The sequence below is a fragment of the Leptonotus elevatus genome, chromosome 3, assembly GCF_054856555.1.
Source record: "Leptonotus elevatus isolate MCC_2025b chromosome 3, RoL_Lele_1.0, whole genome shotgun sequence".
Taxonomy (NCBI): domain Eukaryota; kingdom Metazoa; phylum Chordata; class Actinopteri; order Syngnathiformes; family Syngnathidae; genus Leptonotus; species Leptonotus elevatus.
The window spans coordinates 9,017,887-9,031,909 of NC_141241.1; the positions used below are offsets into that span (position 1 = coordinate 9,017,887).

At 40.5% G+C, this 14,023-nt stretch overlaps 1 protein-coding gene and 1 long non-coding RNA gene across 3 annotated transcripts; one reads left to right on the forward strand and one right to left on the reverse strand.

Annotated features, from left to right (window-relative positions):
* Positions 1-453: 453 nt before the first annotated feature.
* On the reverse strand, positions 454-3,873 carry LOC147176865 (uncharacterized). Of its 2 annotated transcripts, none has more exons than XR_015094469.1 (2): positions 2,591-3,873; positions 454-1,206 (listed from the first exon to the last, which is right to left on the reverse strand). It is a non-coding gene; the product is annotated as an uncharacterized LOC147176865 (long non-coding RNA). The 2 variants fall into 2 exon arrangements; XR_015094468.1 differs by having other exon boundaries at positions 454-1,424.
* Positions 3,874-4,015: 142 nt separating this feature from the next.
* irx5a (iroquois homeobox 5a) lies at positions 4,016-6,706 on the forward strand. The gene is made up of 3 exons (XM_086071583.1): positions 4,016-4,691; positions 4,975-5,410; positions 5,718-6,706. Exons 1-3 carry the CDS (start codon positions 4,392-4,394, stop codon positions 6,407-6,409), a joined length of 1,428 nt encoding a protein of 475 aa, XP_085927709.1. The 5' UTR covers positions 4,016-4,391; the 3' UTR covers positions 6,410-6,706.
* Positions 6,707-14,023: the final 7,317 nt, after the last annotated feature.

Below are 14,023 nucleotides of genomic sequence, written 5' to 3' on the forward strand. Positions count from 1 at the left end.
TTAAAGAATAGTGCGAGTGACCTCATTCTTGCTAGATAGTGAACCCACAATTATCTGGCTATAAATACTGTAGCGATAATGACTTCACTTTATAATAAGTTTGCTATTTCAAAATGGTCAAAGCTTAAGACAACCCTAGGATAAGTGAAAGAATAGTCAACTGTCGTGTGTGGGGGAGTTTGAACTTGCCAAATAGTGAGCCAGCGCTTACTGTTGAATTGATATCCTGCAAATGCTTTATATGGTACCGTTATTATGTGATTGCACATTTTACTCTAGTTTTAATCCTCTTTTTACATATTTATGACAATGAAGACAGACGTGTGTAGGCTGATTGCATTTATAATAACTGCACAGTGGTTAACTTCATGTTGCTCTAAGTCCAGAACCCAGAGGTGACAACTAGCTTGCCAGAAAGTGGACCCACTTTTATCTGTTGTGCATAACAATTGATTTATATGGACAAAAATGTTTATTTCATTAGTAATGTATTGATAAACTGATGCTACAGTATGAGGTGTCCGGAAGAAAATAAATATTGCTCAAAGCATTTATTTTACAGTAATAAAGGTTTTATGATGGGGACCGCATGAACCTGAAATGGATTATTTGTTTTACACAATTTGTGACAAGCAAATAATTGTTTTAAAAGATGTCCCTGTTTGACTTTCCGCTGTATTTTCTCAGTGTAATGTACGTCTGGCATCATCGCATACGGCTGCTGAGCTGCAAGGCTCCCATCCACACTCAGGCATCATTATAACCGATCAATATTCATTTAGTCATCCCGCCTATTGACTCCCGACTGAAATAATATTACAGGTCATTTGTCACGTCACCGAGCAAGGACAATTAGATCCTTTATCCTCCCCTCCCAAAAAGTGGATATTGAGTAAGTCTGGATAACACCCAAGTGTAAATAACTATTTTCTTCATCAAACACCATAGGCAGGGAGGGGGGAAATCAATAGCTGCTTCCTGTGATCCATCTCCAGCGAATCAATCATCGCGTGTGCAGCAGGCCAAGCAGCAGCAGGAGGAGGGAGGAGGGAGGAGGACGGCGGCGGTGCGCAATCTTTGGCCGATACCCCCTCATTTTGGAGCCGCTTCTCATAATGGGGTCATCATTTCATCACTTAGTGCATCCAGCAGTCTGCCATTCAGCCCCATGAGGGTGGGCGGCGCCATCAGATGAGCGCCATACATCTTCATACAGGTCAGTGGGGGGAAAGGAGATCAGAAAAGAACAGTTTTTCATTGTGATGCACGCGAAGGGGAGTCATACAGTGCAGTGTGCGCGCTTTATTGATTCACCCACCCCAACAGCCATTTACATTCACATCAAGAGAGAAAAGAAAATGCGTAGATATTTCGTACAATATGTGTTTTTCGTGTGTGTGTCAGGTGAGTTCCTCTTCACGCGTCTGAATAAATCAAAAAGCAAAACATAATTAATACAGTAAAAGTGACTATAGACACACATGAAAAAGACAAAAAAAAAGTGAAGCCATACTGTTCAATATCCCATGTAAAAAATATATATTTTAATAAAATGGTATTATGTTTTACGCATTCACTGCCCTAAATAAGATTTAAAAAAGATGAATCAATTAATTAATTATTTGTTTTACGTTTATAGCCGTGAATGGCAATGAATGAATGAATGAATGTTTTTTTTTTAAGAATTCTTTTTTTTTAAATTGGGGCATCAGGCGATTAAAATTTTTAATCATAATTAATCGCATGACTTCAATAGTTAACTCACAATTAATCACACATTTTATATCTGTTCTAAATGTACAATAAAAAATGTTGAGGTTTTCATACTCTTGTTAACAAAAGTGGGAAAAAATGTTAAACTAATAGAAATAGTTAAAATGAATTGTTGTCTACAGCCGTCAATGGCAGTAAATGAGTTAATAATAATAATAATCGATTTCATTTATACAATTTTATATTTGGAGATTAATCTCAAAGTGCACATATAGGCAACAGTTTTCAACCAGACTAAATTTATGAAAATATATGGTTAATTCTATTAAAAATATTAAAATAATAGTTTCTCTGATGTTGTATTTGTTGAGCTGTAAATACTTTGACAGGCCTTTTATAGCCCACGTGCCTTATGTTGCCCACCCCTAATCCATAACACGTCCTCCCTCAAGCATTTTAATGGTCAAATTAATAATAATAATAATAATAATAATAATACAAAGAAGAATGCAAGGCAAAAATAAGTCACACCAATTTGAGTTATTTTGGATCCCCCAAAGCATTATTTTGGATTGGGCGGAGGGGGGTGGCGTTTAAGGGGGGCTTGAGGGTAACTGTTTTGAATTTCAATTGACTTCCAAGTGGCAAAAAGCCCTCAGCTAATACATCAAAGAAAAATTGGTGTCAACTAATCGGTTTAGGACAAAATCCCATGAATACTTGAAGCATTTTTTGTGCAGCACTAAAAAAAATAAAAAATAAATCCACATCCATAATTGCCTCTGAATGCATTTTTAAAAGAAGTTTCCAAAGGTGCGCAAAGTAATGAAATAAATAAACTGAATTACGCATAAGACATACAAAAAGACATACTCACCTGCGTGCCTGCGGTTGTCGGAACGACTCCCAACTCTAACGCAATTATCACTTTTGCTTTCAAATATAAGTATAAATAAAAGCTCCCATTCCGGTGAGTCTTGTCCGCGCATCATGATGCTGCACGCGCTGTCATCTGATCATTAGGCGCTCGACTCGCTTTTGTTTAGCCCTCCCTGCATCTCTCTCTCTGTTTTTCCTTCTTTTTTGCTTCTCCCACTCCTCTCTGTTCCAGCGTCATCACTCTTTTCCCCCCTTTTTTTGCGCTGTGTGTGTGTGTGTTTTTTTTCCCTTCTCAACATCACGTGATCACCAGTCGCGCGCACACGCTCTTTAGCAGCGCCTACAGCGATCCCTTTCGGCTTAACTGGGACTTGAACTAGACGGCAAAGAGGCAACCCACACACGCACAGAACTGCGAACGTATATATATATATTACGTTTATTTGTTTAAAAAACAACAACATTTATACCATTTATATGGGCTAAATCAAGTAAACATGATTAATGCTAGGACAATAAATAATATTAGGATACATATAGCCTATATATAATAATGTGTAATGTGTGGCCAGTCTAACACGAAATTAATTAAAGTAAACGTGCGCAATAATCATGACAATATAACAGCCCAAAAGTTTTTTTTTTTTTAAATAACATGAAAATATGTAGCACACTATTTCCAAACTAACAGACTGACCAAGAAAAATAATTCAAATACAGATATGTGGGGAAAAAATAAAAACACATGACATGTGGTTTTTTTTCATATAAATAAATAAAGGTGTAAAAATATAACGGAGCCTAAAGAATGTGCGCAATATTTTTAAATGCGACAAAATACTGCGCTCACACACGCCCACGCGCACACTTCTGCAATTACTGCCGCGCGCTTACACTCACAGACACACACACATTTTTATTTTCACTTATTATCGCGCACTATAAACAAGATTTTTAATCTAAAAGAAAGAAAAATGGAAAAAAAAAATCCACCTGAATGGTTGGATAAAACGCCTCCGTTGCAGATTCTCAGCTGTTTTATACGCGCAAAAACGCACCAAAAAAAATCATTATAAGAGGAGCAATTGATGAAAAAAATTCAAATAGATGAAAAATAATCATAAATCCTGGTTGCGGCTCTATCTTGAGAGCAGCCGAGTGGAGTGCACGGGAAGAAAAAGTTGACAAGACTGGCGTGATGTCGCCATCCGAAATGAGCCGTTGCATTGTTCCACGCGCAGGAGGGAGCGTGTGAAGACCAATAAATATATATATAAGTGAGAGAAATGAAAGAATGTTAGTTAACGCGAGAGATGTGGGGAGAGGGAAGAGAGAGAGGACGAGAGAGAGAGAGAGAGAGAGAGAGAAAGAGAGAAAGGCTCCCTCCACTTTGCAGCGACTACACCCCTCAAGAGAAGGAGGGAGGAGGACGAGGAGGAGGAGGAGGAGCGTGCTGTGCGGCGAAGTAGGCTCCTCAATTTCCAACTTAGCATCTTGGCATACGCCACTAGATTTTCCCATGCAGGGCAGGCGAAGCCCCCCTAAAAAGTCTGCTTGACGGCCGAAAGCAAAACAGCCACCAAAAGAGAGGAGCTGCAACTTTCACCCCCCAAAAAAAAGACAACTGGAGAAAGAGAGGAAGATTTTTTTTTTTTTGTGGGAGGGGGGAGGAGGAGGCAGCAGGTCTCCCCAACACACGGCTGTCTCTATGAGAGGCTGAGGAGGGGGAAAACAACAAGGGGAGAGGAGAAAAAAAAACTCAAAAGTGGAGGGGAGACAGTGTTAAACTTGCCGCAGCTATGGCGTACCCTCAGGGCTACTTGTACCAGCCGTCCGCCTCCCTGGCCCTCTACTCGTGCCCGGCAGCTTACGGCACCAGCGTCATCTCGGGACCCAGGACGGAGGAGCTGGGCAGGTCGTCGTCCGGCTCCGCGTTCGCACCTTACGCTGGATCCGCCAGCGCCTCCACCGCGGCCGCCGCCGCCGCCGCAGCAGCCGCGGCCGCCTTCAGTGGCGCCTCGCCCGGCTACAACTCGCACCACTTGGCGTACGGCGCGGACGCGGCGGCGGCTGCGGCGGCCACTTTTACCTCGTATGTGGTGAGTACACATTATAAATTGTAAAATATTTAAAAAATATATATAATTGGGAGTAGTCGATCAAGAAGTAATCATTTAGAAAAGAGCGCATGCGTTAATTAGCCTTGTTACTTTAATGTTGTTGTTTTTTTCTCTCACAAAAAAAATACTTTATTAGGCCTTTTTTTATTTTTATTTTTAACTTATGTTGGTATAAGTAATATTTGCATGTATGATTTTTTTTTTTTTTTTTTTTAATGTAGTCATTAAAATGACGCAATCTTTTTTGCATTGTGCTACCCAGAGCTCCCCCTACGACCACTCAACGGGCATGGCCGGCTCCATCGGGTACCACCCGTACGCGGCGCCCCTGGGCTCGTACCCGTACGGCGACCCGGCCTACCGCAAGAACGCCACGCGCGACGCCACCGCCACGCTCAAGGCCTGGCTCAACGAGCACCGCAAGAACCCGTACCCGACCAAGGGCGAGAAGATCATGCTGGCCATCATCACCAAGATGACCCTGACCCAGGTCTCCACCTGGTTCGCCAACGCCCGCCGGAGACTCAAGAAGGAGAACAAGATGACGTGGACGCCGCGCAACCGCAGCGAGGACGAGGAGGAGGATGAGAACATCGACCTGGAGAAGAACGATGACGACGACGTGACCCCGAATAATAATAATAACAACTTCAAACCGAGCGGAGACAAGATTCAAGAATCCTCGGATACTGAAGCAGGTCGGTGCAGGGAGAGAAAAGGGGAGAGGAGGGGAAGAAGAAAAAAAAAACATCAATTTTTCATCGCAGTCGTTTCTACTCAGGGTGCAAAATTGATTGCTGGTTAATGGCGGTGTATTATTTATAATGGGACAATCGCTTTAAATAATAATCACCTTGAACTGCCCTCGTTTGAAACTGCTGCTCATGCAAAGTGTTTAGCGCGTCATTTAGCATAAAAGTGTGAACTGGCCTCATTAAAAGAAAAAATATGATTTGTTTGTTCACATGTTTTTAATTAACGACTTTTCATGCATCTTGTGCGCAGATGCCAAAGCGCTGCACCCCGCGGACGTGTCCTGCGATCGCTTCAAGGAGGACCCCCTGCACCCCAAAGACGCGGAACCCCTCCTGAGCGACCCCGAGTCCAAAGAACCGGACGACTCGCAGGAGCGGACTACGGACTTGTTGTTGGATTCTTCTTCTTCTTCCTCAGCCTGCGCGGGCGGCAAGCCCACCACGTCGTCCCCGCGCGCGGCGGGGGCTCCCGCGTCGGACCTGAGCCACGCGCCCACCTCCGTCATCCACTCGCCCCCTTCGGCCCCCAAACCCAAACTGTGGTCCCTCGCGGAGATCGCCACCTCGTCGGACCGCTGCAAAAGCGGCGGGGACGCGCAGCAAGTCCAGCGGGGCGAGCAGCAGCCTTGCCCGGTCGTCATGGGCCCCGCGTCGGGGTCTCCTTCTCGGTCGTCCCCCGGCGTGCTGTCGAGGCCGCTCTACTACGCGTCGCCCTTCTACCCGGGCTACACGAACTACCACGGGGCCACTTTCGGACACCTCCACGGAACCGGCCCCAGCAGCACCCCCTCCTCCACGGCGCACTTCAATGGATTAAACCAGACTGTGTTAACTAGAGCCGAGGCTTTGGTGAGGGAGAGCCACAGAGTGAGGGGCCAAACGCAGGTAGAGCTTTGTAAAGATCCCCCTTACGAACTCAAGAAAGGTATGTCAAACATTTAACAGCTGCGACAAAAAAAAAAAAGGACATCTTTTTAATTTATTTGCAAAAACACAAACAAACAAAAACAATCCAACATCGGAACATTATATTCTCCCCCCATTCATTGAAGAAAAAAATGTTTAGTTTCTCAAGGAGTGTAAATGAGAATGGTCTTAAGGCTGCAGCCCAAGTTATTTGTATTAAACATGTATATTTAATGTAGCATTTTTTTGTATTTAAGAAAATGGACAACACGCTATCTTTGAAGTAAATTATGGAGAGAGGAAAACTATATAAATATATTTGTGCAGCTGTTATTTTGTGGGTGCAAATGTGTTTCTATACAACAAAAACAAAAAAAAGGAGGGATGTGCAACCTGGCGGGCGTGTCGAATTCTATTAGCAAAAAAAACACCAACACATAACATTTAAAAATGGCAGTTTGTCAAAGAAGATTTCTTAAATCGAATCTTTTGAAGTTTCCTTTATAATAAACCGTTGAAAGTCAATTACCTGGCCTGTTTTACGCACTGCAATCAGGTGGCGGACCGAGCTAATGAGCTCGATTTTATGCCGAATTTAGACCTCATTACTATTGCAAAGGGACGCTGCTTAAAAAAAAAAGAAAAAAGAAAAAAAGAGAGAGCGTGCATTCACAGCATAGTGGCTCCATTAATGCAAGGCGAGGGACACACTCGCTATTTTTAATGGCTGTTTGGACACACGCGCACGTACACACGCACACGAGTGAGACGAAAAGTGGGTGGGTGGGTGCGTGCTTGTTTTGTCACGCGTGTCGTGAAAACTCTTCCAACTTCCGCAGGTAGGTGTCACACTTGCTCCTGATTTCACAACAGGAGGCCCCCAATGGTTCTGGTTCTGCTGCTGTTTAATACTAATGACATCCGGGTCACATACAGTGCTGTATAATAATAATAATAATAATAATAAGAATAATAATAGAGATAATGAATATATTATAGTTAATTTAATGTAATATAATAAGTACAAAATCGTATAGTCTGATAAGATAATTGAAATTATATAATAATAATATTACAATTAATGCAAACTATCAAAAACATTTGTCACAACAAATATTTTGTTTTTTATTTTTCATATTATTAGTTTTTACTATAAAAATGTGCAGGCTATCACCGCTACAATGTGGTGCAAAAAAAAAAAAGTCAAGGAAAAAGCAACACACTTAAACACGTAATATTTGTGGAGTTAATCTCACTGAGCTGAATTCTCACGAGATTGCCTAATTGTAGCATAACATCTAGGCTATATATATATATATATATATGTTAAATAAAGGTTCATTTATGATGATGAGGATGACGATGATTACAGTAAATCGTTTTTGACAACTCTGAAAATACAATTTAAAGAAAAGGTTATATGAATAACAATCACAATATTAATATATCATTAGACTTATTTTCACAAAATGACACATTCTTCAAATTTGTATCCTTGTATTTGCTGCAAAAATGTGCAGGCCACAAATCATGAACAGAAAGGCCTCGCAAGCGAACGCACCCGTTCATAAATTCGTTATGCCAGTCAATATTTATTATAAGGGCACAACCATTATTGTCGTCATCATCATCATTAATAATCATTATTTTTTATTAAATATTCCCCCAAGGCCTCCTACGAGTCACAGATTGGCGCACACACACATGGAAACACACGAACGTGTAACGATTCTGCTGATTCCTGCGGGGGTTCAACTGCTCTACGTCACTTGCTCTAATTTATGATTATTGTTATTATTATTATTATGGTTATGATGACCGTTTTTATTATTAAGGGAGAAAACTTCTGCGATGTTTTTCTTTCTGTGACAAGTAGTGTGCGTGTGTGTGTTTAGTGTGTGCGTGTGTGGGTTGTTATCTCCCACCCTCTGTGAGGTGTAAATCACGTGATGAGAAAAGTGGCCCTCACGTTTACGTGTCAAATGGGCTAGCGTGCACGTGTGTGTTTAGTTTAAAGACTCCAAAAGTGTCATTTAAAGAGGGGGATTTAGACAAAAACAAAAACAAAAAAACATGCATTTTTATATTATTATGTCCCCTTTCTGTGCTGAGTGTACACACGTTGCCTGCCTAATATTTTTGAGTTACACTCATAACACAAAAATAACAACAATAAAAAAATAGTAAAACATATTGTCATCCGAAGAATATGAAAATCCATCTATTTTTTTTTTTTTAAATTAAAGTGACTGTAAAAAAAGAAAGAAAGCTGAAATGTTAGCACAAGACTTGACATTCATAATGACAAAGACGTTAAATGTTGGCTTTGCCTCTCGTCTTTTATTACCTGGTGTTATCTTGGCAGTGTACACAAACAGAATACTAAAATATATCATTGACATGCCCTGTATATGCCAACAATATAACAAATATACATATTTCACATTGATCACTATTTTGATTAACCCTTTGTATACGAAATTGGAGCCTTAGAAAATAAGTGTAGCACAATAGAACTTTATTATTGTTATTATTATAAACTAATATCGATAATATTTCACTATCGTTTACGGTGGCCTGTCTACGTCTCAGTCTGGGTTTCGAATCTCGCCTCCAGTTTGTATGTGCTAGCATGGATTTTCTCCCACCTTGCACAAATATGCACAGTAGGTTCATTGAAGACTTTCAATTTTCCACAAGTGCGAACGGGTGTGTGAATGGTTGCTTGTCAGTGCCGGGTGTACCCCGCTTCTGTCACAAAGAAGTCCGCTCATGTGACCTTTACAAGAGCAAAGTATAGAAAATGGATGGATTGTTATTTTTAAGATTTTTTTTAAATTTTTTATGATTGCCTTTCTTCCCTGATGGAAATCACATGACCTTCATTTAATGTGAGGCCATTTAGGCCAATCGTGCTTTCTTTGCCTTATAAGTCAAACATGGAACCTGTTGATGGGCGGTAACAATGACAAAAGAAGAGCAAGTACGCACCCTGGGGTGAAATGAAGGCTAAATGACATGACGGGTTACTCATTGACACAATTGTTGCCAAACAAGGAATGAAATGGAGTAATGGAAAGCCTTCAGTTGCCGGGATATTTGATTCCCAACAATTCAACCCTGGCTCTTTTGTTTCTTTGCTGTGTATCAGGACACAGAATTGCAATGTTGCGTGTCCTCATTCGGGGTCACAGGTGAGTTGGAGAAAACTATTCACACCCCAAGCACTGTGAGGTTGATGCTAACCACGACTCTGATAGCCTTCGTGTTTTGATTGCTAGCTATGCTAATAAAAATTTAAAAAAGTCGAAATTTTGCAAAGGATCCAAATGGGACCCCGAGCCAGATTTTGCACACCCCAAAATTGGAAAATAACTCCACTCCTAATATCAATAACTTCACCACTGTTATACACGCGCACACTTAAACCCGGGGAGCAAAAATAAACATGTCAAGGTAACGTGTGGCTTCTAAAAGCTTCTCGGACACACCGTAAAGCCACCTCAGATAACGTGGCGGCGGGGGAGAGAGTGATTTAGCACTTTGTATTTTTTTTTTCGCCGTTTTCTCTTGCTCGCTCGCTTCACCGACTGTTTTTCTTATTTCTGCCGAGAGAGCTCCTCTGGGGAGAGATTACACGTGTAATTTTCTGCAGCGAGATGTTTTAAGTGACCTCCCCCTACATAAATAAAACATTTGTATGAGGAGCAAGAAGGAGAAGAAGGGGGGAAAAAAACATTAAGTGAGAGTGATGAACTATGAAGTCCTCTAGGAGGCCGAAGGGGCAATTGAGGTTGCGCAAACGGACAGATTCTGTTGCAGCGGTAAGTAATAGAAGCTGCTTTTTAGCAATCTGCGTTATTAGCTTCACTTGCAAAGTACGCACAATGGCCGACATACATCATCATCGTCCGCTGACCCGTTAACTGCTTAAGGGGCTATGTTCGGTGGCCATGTTAGCGCCCACGCCGAGGGTCTCCGCCCTGCCCTGGAGGACGAGGGGCAGCAGGAGGAGGAGGAGGAGGAAATGCCAAAACCCAACAGGTACGCACACAAGTGGTCAACCTCGGATTTGTTCTCGCTGACGTTGTTGTTTTCATCATTTTGGGGAGTATAGAGTCGTTAAGACAATTGCAAATTTTTTTGGGGGGGCTGATCATCAGTCAGTGATCCAGTTGAAAAAAAAAAAAACGATAATCACCAAATCGATTAGAAGATCGAGCAATATATCGATTTATAAAATTTTAATTTTTAATGAAAGCGAAAACACACGTATAATTGATCCAATAATATATTTGAATATATCAATATATCCGTGTAATTGAATCAACTAAAAATGTATGGAAAAAACAAAATAAATGTTCAAAAAAATGCTAATAAAGATTGATCTATCGGGCATATTAAGACATTACAGCCGATCGCCGATTTAGCTTAAAATGCTATATACCGTCCGATCCCGATCCAGCCGATTGGTTTTAAGCCTAGCGCGCTTTTCATAGACAGACAATATAACAATAGTGCATATTTAGTTATTCGATGCAAAAAAATGAGTATTATTACTGCAGTATACTCAGTCACTTAGTTGTGTAACTCTTCTTCGTTTATTTTTAATGATTGTATCATACTGCCCCCTAGTGTCCAAGGCACACCAAAAACAGCACAAAGTCATTTGGCATTGAAGCATGAAATCATAATGCAGAAAGTGTTTTTTTTATAGTTTTTTTTATATTCAGTTTAATTATCTTAATATTCTGTGTTTTTGTGATTCATTTTTTGGGGGTATTTTGTGGAGATGGAACAGATTAATGGCATGAGATGAGACAACGGGAACAATACAAAGATATTTTCCTTTAAAACCAAGGGCCCTCTTTCTGTGTCCAGCGCATTCGAGTGCAAAGTGCAGTCGAAAAGTGTTTATGCAAAAAATTCAAATAAATAAAATTAACAAGTTAAACGGACAGAGACGCATAGAGCACTTTTGTTGCCACCGCGACTGTACGCGGCATTTAGGTCCACTTCCTGTAATATACACCTGTGGAGTTAATCCTTTTAGAAGCGCACTGAGTCAAAGTCTCACTGGATTTCTTGCGTGACGTCATAATTCATTTTTGCTTGATTTTTGTCTTTTTGTCCATTTTGTACTGAGCAGCCAGGACAGACACGCGGCAAAACACAAATAAATAGAGGCCTTCAACTGCAATATCGAGATGACATCAGCGCAACCAAATTGGATGTTAATCGCTTTCCTGTTTGCCATTTTGTGCAGAAATTCAACAATTGTGTTGGAATATGCACTTTGACCAAGAAAAATGGCTTTTCATGGATCACTCACTCGTGAGAAGCAATACGAAGAAAAATGATGTTTTTGATTTGTTTTGATTCTCAGCACAAAAAGCGTTATTACAAATACAATTTGTGAGGAAAACATTAACGAGGCCATTCAAACGAGACCCCCTAAAGATGACAATATTAACGGCGGTGATGGAGATTGATGAAGTGTTTTCTTTCAGCCCCCTTCAGAGGGGGTCCGGTGAGGGAGGGATGTTTATTTACATTTGCCCTTTTCAAATGATCCCTTTCTTCTCAACATCTGCTCGACATTAGCACACTGATATGAGTCCTAATGACCGTTCTAATAAAGCCTGACACACACACACACTGTGTGTTACGATACCATAACACACACGGTTCACTCGGGACATTGCACGCTTCTCCCGCAGCTACGTTATACACAGCATTGAACCTTTTCTGTCTTCGGTGCAGCCTGACGGATGCAAATGGCCACTTATGTAATTGGATCTGGTCCCAAGATGGAGATAAACAAGGCAGCACCTTTTTTTTTCTTTTTTTTTTAAACCATCCTTTTTCAAAGTTATTTTGAACCTTGCTCTGTGTGTTAGGAGGAGGGGGTAAGAATTCAGACCTCTTCGGTGGAGAGCTCCAGGACAGCCCCTCCCCTCTCACACAATAAGAAGAGGAAGGGTTGCAGGGAGGCATCAAGGGGCCCCGTAAGTGTAATTGCGTCCCAATAGCAATTTGGTAATGTGCTGTTGGGGCGATGTCACTCAAAGCGTCACAACGCTGACACCTGTTTTCTGGCGTGTGACAGTAGTAGAAAATTAACAATTCTAAATTGCGTGTTGACTCGTTGATTGTACAGAGAAAGCAGCACAAGGGCAAAAATTTGAAGTGATGGAATTGGAAGTGTTAGTGGAAGAGGCAAATAAACATATTACTGAGTTCTAGAAAATAAATCTATCATGATAATTTTGGGTAGGACAGCGACTATATAAATCCCATATTTTGTTTATTTTAACAAGCATGTGGAAATTTGATGTACTGGCATGTAGAGTAGGGTCTCTCCCAGCACCAAATATCACCGTGCGTTGAAATCAAATGACTCACCTGTGAGGAAATGCAGACTTGAATTGAGTTTCGTCACAAGTGACATGGCATGACTCCTTCTTGTGATTGGTTCCAAGTCAGCCCTTAGATCAGGGATGACAAACTTTATTAAACACGTTAAAACCAATCAATCAAGCAAATGTGTGTTAGTTATTTTGCATATTTTTGTAGTTATTTCTAACACCCGTTAAAGATGCATGGTGCCTTTTAACTCATTCACTGCCATTGACGGCTATAAAAGTCAAAAAATCATTTTGACTATTTCTATGAGTTTAACATTTTTTCCCACTTTTGTTAACAAGAGTATGAAAATCTAGATTTTTTTTTATTGTACATTTAGAACAGTGTCAAACTGCACAAAGATCCTTTTTCATGATTTTGGTGCTGCTCACAGCCCTGTATTCCGCTAGAATAGATCCGCTCCTGCCCTGATCAACAGTTTACATTCAGAACCCAAGTAATTGGTAATAAGATGACACTTTATTTAAAATTTTTGTGATATGTTCACAAAACAGACATTGACACAGAGAGTAACAAGTGGATTAAAACAGTTTTACTTCTGAAACTGAAATGTCTTACTTAAGGAGGATTTACAAAGAGAAATGTTGCTACTATTTTAATTGTAGAGAGTTTCTTTGCATATTTTGAAAAGTTCTTCAAGTCTTACTATTTTATTATCCTATTGAAATGCAGTACAACGGTTAACTATTTTTTATTTTTTTTTTTACACTAGCATAACAGTAGGAATGTTAAAATTCTCTAGTATACACAGCACATTCTGTAGAGTAAATTTGACACTTAAGAGTGGGACCAAATAGACTCAGTTTTAAAGTAACATTTACACTTGAAAGAGAGTAAAATAAAATAATTTGAATAAAAAATAAAAGTCACTCAAGGGTTGAGGAACAAACTCACAACCTTCAGCTTGGGAGAAGCCAATCTATTCCCTTGAGCCACGCACCTCCTGCTGTGTGTTAGTATATCGCTCGTGTCAGCTGGAATCTTCAAAAAAAAAATTGGTCGCTTCTTGGATATAAGCAAACGGTAGGTAAGGGATAGCTCCCAACATGAAGGTCGTCAGTTCATTCCTCGACCCTTAAGTGACTTATTTTTTTCCCCAATTCTTTATTTTTCTCTCTTGTGTAAATATTACTCTAAAACCGAGTCTGTTTGGTCCCACTCTAAATAGAGTCAAATTTGCGCTACAGAATTTACTTTGTAGTTAAAAGTCAAAAAGTTAAAGAT

Coding starts and splice junctions, on each gene's coding strand:
- irx5a (XM_086071583.1), top strand. CDS start 4,392: ATGGCGTACCCTCAGGGCTACTTGTACCAGCCGTCCGCCTCCCTGGCC. Junction 4,692..4,974: donor CCACTTTTACCTCGTATGTG/GTGAGTACACAT, acceptor TGTGCTACCCAG/AGCTCCCCCTACGACCACTC. Junction 5,411..5,717: donor ATCCTCGGATACTGAAGCAG/GTCGGTGCAGGG, acceptor TCTTGTGCGCAG/ATGCCAAAGCGCTGCACCCC.